The sequence below is a fragment of the Hippocampus comes genome, unplaced genomic scaffold (assembly GCF_001891065.2).
Source record: "Hippocampus comes isolate QL1 unplaced genomic scaffold, H_comes_QL1_v1.1 scaffold85, whole genome shotgun sequence".
NCBI classification, from domain to species: domain Eukaryota; kingdom Metazoa; phylum Chordata; class Actinopteri; order Syngnathiformes; family Syngnathidae; genus Hippocampus; species Hippocampus comes.
This window is the reverse complement of record NW_017805540.1, coordinates 6,025,334-6,033,852: the sequence shown is the minus strand read 5'-3', so window position 1 is coordinate 6,033,852 and position 8,519 is coordinate 6,025,334. Positions and strand designations below refer to the sequence as shown.

General features: G+C 40.6%; 1 protein-coding gene across 3 annotated transcripts in view; it reads right to left on the bottom strand.

Moving 5' to 3' along the window:
* Nucleotides 1-8,519, bottom strand: part of LOC109521336 (xenotropic and polytropic retrovirus receptor 1 homolog) — a 71,841-nt gene that overhangs the window by 19,115 nt on the left and 44,207 nt on the right. For 2 of the 3 annotated variants that reach the window (XM_019879153.1, XM_019879154.1), the window contains exons 9-14: nucleotides 7,517-7,614; nucleotides 4,923-5,102; nucleotides 4,601-4,766; nucleotides 4,298-4,492; nucleotides 1,496-1,662; nucleotides 1,240-1,379 (exon numbers count right to left, since the gene is read on the bottom strand). In XM_019879153.1, coding sequence (XP_019734712.1) covers nucleotides 1,240-1,379; nucleotides 1,496-1,662; nucleotides 4,298-4,492; nucleotides 4,601-4,766; nucleotides 4,923-5,102; nucleotides 7,517-7,614 — 946 coding nt within the window. The remainder of the gene's footprint in view (nucleotides 1-1,239; nucleotides 1,380-1,495; nucleotides 1,663-4,297; nucleotides 4,493-4,600; nucleotides 4,767-4,922; nucleotides 5,103-7,516; nucleotides 7,615-8,519) is intronic. The other variant, XM_019879155.1, reaches the window with a different exon arrangement.

Genomic DNA, 8,519 nt, shown 5'->3' with positions numbered 1-8,519 from the left:
ACACACACACACACACACACACACACACACACAGTGAAACTCCTCTACAACGAAACCTACATGGGCGAAAATATCCCCTAGTGTGACAAAAATCTTCATGCATTAACACCATTCCCATTCTCCTGCCCCCCATACAACGAAAAAAAAACCCTGTTGCGTTATACGAAATGTTTTTCTCTGCTCTTGGCTCGTGAAGAGATTCACTTCGAAGTCTAATCCAACAGCGACCTCTACTGCTTCGTTTGGAAACGGCAACAGCAACCACCACACTGGTTTATGTAGTGAAGGATTTTTATTTCGCTCACAGCTCCGAGTTTCCTGAACACAACATACTCATAGCTGCTCTGCCATTGGCTTACCGAGCATCATCCTGGCCTCCGATTGGCCAAGAGGGACCTCACTATCTGCGTGTGTAGATACTGTAGCTAGATCCGCAGGATAGATCCTGCTCAGAGTAAATTGCTTATGGCTCGACGGAGAGCCAAATAAACGAACGTTTCCTGGAATGCTTTACTTGTTATCATGTTAAAAACCTTACGCAAACTGGAGTGTCAATTAGAGAGAAGGCGAGTTCCATCTCACTCACTATGGCCATCGAGGACTACGAAGCGCCCCGTGGCTGGCTTTAAAAGTTCATTGCATGACATCAGCTGAGCAATGCTGTCTTGGGTGGCGATCGAGGGGAGGTCGAGTTAGAGACGGTGAGATAGTGGAAAGAAAAGCCACCGGGGTCCAGGAAGTATTTGTTGTTAGATTCAGACGCAGCATGAACGTTGCATAGCTAAAATGGCTACAAAACGGAGATTTGGATGTTAAGCAGCTAAGACAAGAAGCGCTCTGACGCTGGAAGAGATGGTAAAAGTGATCAAAATGAAAGACGGAGGAAGCAAAATAAAATACATTATCCAAGAAATTGATGTAAGTGAAAGTGAATGCTGATCATAAATTTCGCAATTTCTTTCCCTTTTTTTCTTTCTACACTGACTATATGAAGTGTCAAATAAGTGTGTGCTCATACTTATGTACTATTGGAATAAAAATAGAGTACACAAACGTTTGTGTGTGCGTGTACACATACGTTTGTGTGTGTGGGTGTGTGTGTGCTTACATCTGAGATCAAATTTGCTCGTGAAAAACCCCCTGTTGTGAAAAATTTCTTGCTGCAAACATGATTTCGTTGTAGAGGAGTTTCACTGTAGTTCCGTTAACATATCACAACATGGACGCATAGCTACATACCTAAAGACCTCCATCGGAGCCAGTGCAGTTGCCAGTATGTCAGAGATGCCATGAAAACTGGTGATTGTGCTGAGGGAGATGGTTAAAATCCATGAAAATCTTAATAGTACATCCTCCACAATGGCACTGTAGTAATAGGCCTACAGAAACACACAGACCATGAAAACATGAACACAGGAAAAGTTACTGCATCAACAAACTGAAGTAAGGTGCTCAATGTCCAAAGACAGAAAGAATTATATAGTTGTGAATATACCTTGTGTGGGTAGACTATCTCCTCCCTCAAAAAGGTATTTTCTCCAGCATTCCGGTCAAAAAGGCCCCAGTCCATCTTCAGATCCCAGACTAGTGTGTAAAATGAGCTGACCACCAAACATGTGACATACAAGTAAAAGAAGATCTTGGCATCATCATATGATTGAGCTGAGGAAGCAGGACAAACAAAAGTAGTCTGTCAGATTGTCAGAAAGCACACATGCATATTTTTGTTATGTGAAGACCAAGATTCAGTAAGCAAGGTTAGATTTTAGCATTGAATCTCTCTCTTTTTATATTAATTCATTTCAGGAAACAAATAAATCATCGAGTTAATTGACTTCTTTTTAGCTTTACAAAAATAGTCAATGTATCACTTCAGCTAAAAATCAAAATATACATCATCATAATTAAACGAAAATTATGATTACTGGTTTATCGCTGTGAGCCAACAGATAACCTTTACTTGCATTTACAAGCCCAATCTTAAAGAAGCCCCTGCTTCAAAACTAAGAACCTTCAAGCTCGACTATAATTTGCAGCTGCCTACATGAAAAAGCCTAATGACTCCTGGACAAATGTCTAACGGTCGGACGAGACACAGGATTGAATTATTGGACATGGCTATCGTGTTGGTGGCAACATCATAGTCTGGGGCTGTTTAGCTGCCAGTGGTGTGGCGCACTGCACTCCAAGTGAACAGAATAATAAGGGGGAGGAGGACTGCCTCATATTTCCTCAAGTTCACCTCAAATCAACTGCTAATCAGCCAAGACAAGGATCACAAACACATCAAAACTAGCTCAGATAAAACCCTTTCAAAAATATGCATTACAGAGCCCTGACTTCAATTCGATTGAATATGTGGGCCTCACGAAAAGTCAGTGCCAGGAAACCAATCTATTTGATTTAACTCTACCATTTCTACCATGAAGAGTAGTCCATTATCCTGGCAGAATTATGTGAGAAGCTATTTGATGAATTTGGTGAATGTATAGTCAATTCCCTCCAAAATATTACAACCCAAATAGTTTTCGACCAACTTCCCATTCATGAAGGCATTATTAAAGAGTAAACACTTGGATGATAAAACATTTATTGCTCAGTCATTGCTTTCTGGTCTTCGCAGCTGCGACGTAATGCATGTTGTAACATAGGACTGTTCATTTTTGACTTGTTTCCTGGCCTATTTTGCGATGAAAATGCAGTGCGGCGTTGTCAAGTATTGCTATAATTTAGATAGCACTCCTGTCATTTTAAGAAAATAAAGAAAAACATTTATAGCAGCAGTGGCTTGCGAATAATGCAGCCAGCCTCCAAGTTATCCATTAATTTATTGTTGTATTTGCTGCTGTATGAATTATTATTGCTTCACGTACAGTTTTTTTAGATACAGCAGTGGTTGTTTTAAAGTGCTCTATGAATACAATTTATGAGTTAAACTATGACAATACTTAAAGACACCAAACAGCATTTTATAGCAATACAGACCAAGAAACAAGTAACAAATGAAGAGTGCCATGTTACGTCAGTGATTACCCGAACTGCTCAAAACTGGTCAAAACCGCACTGCTCAAGGTATATCATTATGATCGACTTAAACTTTTTTCCAGTGACTGAGATGCCATTGATATTTGCACTATTTATATTAAAATACAAACTGCCTGATCGAATGAAGGACAATGAATTTTCAGTGGTACAGTATGTTGCTGAAGGTTGCATCTGATTGATCAAAGTGACCGAAAAGCATAGAATTCCATAATTACAGTGGTACCTCTACTTACAAGCGTCTCTTCATGCAAAATGTTTAAGTTATGAAACACCTCAACAGGAAAATATTGCCTCTTGTTACGAAATTAATTTCAAGTTACGAAAGGTAAAAATACAGTATGGGCTGCCACTTGCAGCTCCAAGTTTCCTGGGAGCAACATACTTATAACTGCTCTGCCATTGGCTATTACCGAGCATTATTCTGGCATCTCATTGGCTAAGAGTGATCTCTACCGAATGTGTCTGCGTGTAGATAGATAGATAGACATGTGTCTATGCAGCGTCCTCGTCATTCGCCCCTCTGGCCATGAGGTGTTCCTGCTGGTTTTACATATATGTGAATCACCCAGAAAAAGTGTTCACCAGTCGGGCGATCGCTCACTATGCTGATGTTTGCCTCGGACATTTTTGAAGGGTTGTTAAAAGTCGACAAAAGCAAACATCCTTGAATCATTTCTTTCCAAAACGCCAGGCAACTAAAGAAGGCAAAAAACGATGCGGACGCAGTTAAAAGTTAAATGACCATCATTTTTATTCTTTATTCTTTGTTTTTTACATTATGCACATCTCTCATTTATTGTGCAATAATGTAATTGTAACATGTATTTGTTACATAGTTGGATGCAATTTTATGCTTTATAAAACATTCATGTCTGAATTTTGGGGGACTTGGAACGGATTAGGGCATTTACATGGAAAGCGCGTCTCTACGTACAAAATTTTCTAGTTAAGAATTTTCTTCCAGACCAGAACACATTCATTTCGTAAGTAGAGGTACCACTGTACTAATTTATCGTGCGTCTGCGATATACATATTTCATGTCCCATTGTCGTGATGCTGATTTTTTTTTTTATACGTATATTGTGCAGCCCCAGCCCTTGAACCATCCGGATTTCTTTTCAGGTTGCAACAAAAACCAGGTAAAAAAAGTATACAGAAGGCTGATGAAACGGTACTCATGTGTAAGCAGTGGTTGGTCTCCTACTGTTTATTGTCCACATCAACCTATGTGAAACTGTCTACTAAGTATACCTTTATGTGTGCTGTAAAGGGCAGCAAAGGTTACAACAAAGAAGGAAGTGGAGTATTTCCCAGCATTAACCAGGTGAGGGAAGGCCCTTTTCGTGTCCCGGTAACGACGAAGACACTGGATGAATCTGAACCAAGCAGGAAGACAGTGAACCACTGCACGGATGCCATAGGAGTAGGTATTACACACATCGTTACCTGAGCAGGATGACATTTGAATCCTGTTACAATAAGATTTGATTGCTTACAGATATTTGATTGCTATACAATTTCATTATTTTATTGCAACTGAAAGAGCGGTCCCACCTTCACTGTTGATGAGTCCATCGTGTTTTCTCCAGTCAAGTTCAAAACTGTAAAAACAGATCATATACTCTATATCTAACAAAACAACTCCCAAAGAGTTCAACTGGTCAGCCAACCAGAAGTCAGCAAAGCCAACACGATGGAATGGTGCAGTCATTACCCGAAACTGTGGAAGAAAATATGGATTTTTTTCATTATATATTCTTGTTATTTCAAACCAATGAGCACAACAAAATCCAAGTTACACAAATCTAAACTTTCATTTTTGTTTTGTTTTCCTTTACATTAAACATTTGCAGATTGTCAATATGAGTGACGTTACCAGAAGTTTGAGAAGCCAGAAGCGTGACTTGTAGTAACAGGTCTTGAATGGGTTGATAAGAAAGACAATGAAGAAGCCATAAAGAGCCAAAGGATTGGCCTGCATCGGTACTGGAATGCTGTCACTAAACAGACATGACAGCAGGCTGACACACCACAACACCCCCAAAAGGCCTGCAATCTAAGGACAAAAAGACCAAATCAGCCAAAGAAACTAGTGTCACAGTTATAGTTACACACACGCATGCATGCACAAACATACATGCATAATACATATTGTTGCTGTCCAGTGAAAAACACTTATGTCCATTTTTGTTATTTTAAAAAAAAAAAAAAAAACATTTAGTGAATGGGCTATCTGCGTTTCGGACATCCCATTCCTAAGTGTTCCTACACTTAGGAACACTACAGAAAACCAAAGTCAATGAGCATAAGTGCAACTAAAAACTACTCTGCAAACCAAAAACATTTATCAACAATATTCAGAAACGCCGCCATTTTATTTGGGCCCAAGCTCATCTCGGATGGACTGAAGCAAAGTGGAAAAGTGTTTTGTGGTCTAACAAGTCCACATTTCAAATTGGTTTGCTTTTTAAACAGCACAATAAACCAGTAAAATAGGAATTATTTTGCCAAGCATGATGGTGTATGCCAAGTTTCCTCCGTCATCATGAATGTTAAGACCATCAAAATCAGCGTCATTTTTCTTAGCAAACAGGGTGTTGCCACGGCAACAATGTTGGACAAAATAAAAAGCTTTTACTTTATGTTTTGTATATTTTTAGATGGTAGTCGCTGATGGTGTAGTGTAGGGGTCGGCAACTCAAAATGTTGAAAGAGCCATACTGGACCAAAGAAAAAACAAAAAACAAATATGTCTGGAGCCGCAAAAAATTAAAAGCCTTATAATGAAGGAAACACATGCTGTATGTAGTTATATTATCTATATTAGCCCACAATCAAAATGACTAAGTTGGCTACAAATATACAATGAGCCTTCATGATTAAATGTTTTTTTTTTCCCTGCAGTGCATCCTGTCGAGCGGGGGTGCCCAACCTTTTGTGACCAAAGATCCACTTTTCCATTAACCAGCCTCCCGAGATCGACCCATTACCGCACGCACGCACGCACGCGCACACACACGCACACACGCACACACACACACACACACACACACACACACACACACACACACACACACACACACCGAGGCATGGGACATTTTTGCAGCGTGTTTACTATCATTGCTCACGTGTACCGTTTAAAAATGCTCCTCTCTGCCCTCCAGATTCCCATTCTCTGCCAGTACCCTCGGTGAATTGCACATGAAACACCGTTTGTTTTTTTTTAAATTACAGCCACCTGTCTGGTACCCCACCCTGCTAATAGAAACGTGTGTCGCAGGCTGTGACGCAAATCTTCGTTGACAGAAATGTTGAAATTTAATATTTATTCTACACATTTTTACAGCATTGGAAAACGTTAAGAATGTTTGTGCCATGTTTGTCCTCCTACAGAAACCATATTAAAATACATTTCCCTCTCCCATCTTTTTCCATTTTCAAACATTTTTGAAAGAGCTCCAGGGAGCCACTAGGGCGGCGCTAAAGAGAGGCTCCGGAGCCGCAGGTTGTCGACCCCCGGTGTAGTGGTACACTCGCCTCACATGTGTGTGGGCAGAATGGGATCGGTTCCCAATCTGTGACGATGTGCATGCGGGTTTGAATTGTGTGTTCTGGTAAGAATATTCTAAAGAGAATGATTTCCAATGACACCTGAAGATGACTTATCCAGTGGTCACCCAGGTTGGGTTTGGGTAAATTTAGCATTTCGTACAAGTGAGATACTTGGATTTCTACTCAACTTGCGCATGCAAGCAAAGCAATTGCAGACCTTAAAGTATCCAGTCTGTTGGTCATAAGAGAGACCTTTGAGCTTGAAGAGGGGGGGCTAGGAGACAATGACCAAATTGAGTATTACTGTACAAATTTTCCTCCGACCAACTGGGACATGTTCTGAGGCGGGCAGCTATGGGGATTTCTGCTTCAACCAACCGGGCTGGGTTCTGATGAGGATCCACATCTCTGAAGGCATCGTCCTGCGGCGCTTCAGTTTATTCAGTGGACACTCATGCTAAATTGCGGTTAACATTTAATAGTATCACATTTTGTGTAAATTGCTGCCCACTGGGCAATGACGTAATCCTGGAAGGGGGATCATCCTCCCCAATTTTGTGGCCCCTTCCCATTGTTTCTTATTACTTATTTCACCCGACAGAAGGGGGTGTGGTTAATATTTGTCGACTGACTCTTTTTTTTTCATTAAAGGCTACTGTATGTAAATAAATTTGACTTGACAAGAAGATACATTCAGCACCACCCCTCCCGACATGCATGCTAAAATAAAACTGTGAAGTTATATTTCATCACAGCATCGGTTTATTCTCTTTACTTGACGTGCCATACCATGGCGCATCATCCGCTGTGAAACAATCGGTACTACTGTATGTTTTCAATACAATCAATCAATATTCTGCATTTTACTTATACTCAAGGTTATTGAGACATTTATCATACACGTGTGCTTGTTCAAACCTCAAACAGATGTTGATGGGAGAGGTTATTTCTGGGATTGAGTTCAAATATAAGCACATGGTTGACTCCTGCTTGCCTCCAGCCATAGGTGTTAATACCTAGAACATAATTAAGAAACAAGAAAATGCATGTGAGAAGACTCAAGGATACCCACTGATGTATCTTACTAGCAATATGCCTATGAGGCTTCTGTCTCCGTGAAATCAGTCTACATCTAACGCCCACACATTCTCCATTCAATGCATGTATAGAGTGACTCGTTTTAGACACAGATTGATGCGATATGTAAAAACTAGAGCTGTCAGTTTAGCGCGTTTTTATTGGCATTCATTTAAATGAATTTTAACGGGATTAAATTTTTTCTCGCGAGATTAACGCGGCACATGTCACAGCGGATGTTACGTTGCTCTATAAATAAACCAGAAACAAAACAACAAGTGCGCTGCATAGGTCCACTCACGTTTGTTTTGCCAGCCACGGCAGCGCGAGACACCGAAAACGGATACTTAAAGAGTTTATGAATGGAAAGTTTACTTTTAAAAAGTTGCCAGATTGCTCCACTGACAAGATCAAAGTTACCTGTATGTTTTGCAGACGTAAACTGAGCTATCATCATTGCACATCGAGTCCGAAATACCACTTAATGGCCAAGTACACAGCTGATGTGAGTACTCCGCCCCCTCGTCTCAGACAGACAGCTATGGATCATTTCAAAGCGAAGAAAATGGATGACACGACGAAGAACAAATTTGCTGAAGCCATAGCTAAATGAATGGATACTGCATGCAAGCCTGTCAACATTGTCCACAGCTCGACTCAAGATGAAATCATTCGCATTGGATCTAACGACTCCACTACAGATTGCCAGCGAGAGCCTCCATTACAAGCTGCGTAGAGATTGTACGTAGCGGAGGAGGCTAAGGTATACCAAGCGGGAGAAGACACTGTTTCGGGAGAAAAATAAGAGACTAGGTTGATGAGCCTCTGGTGAATAAAGAGCAGG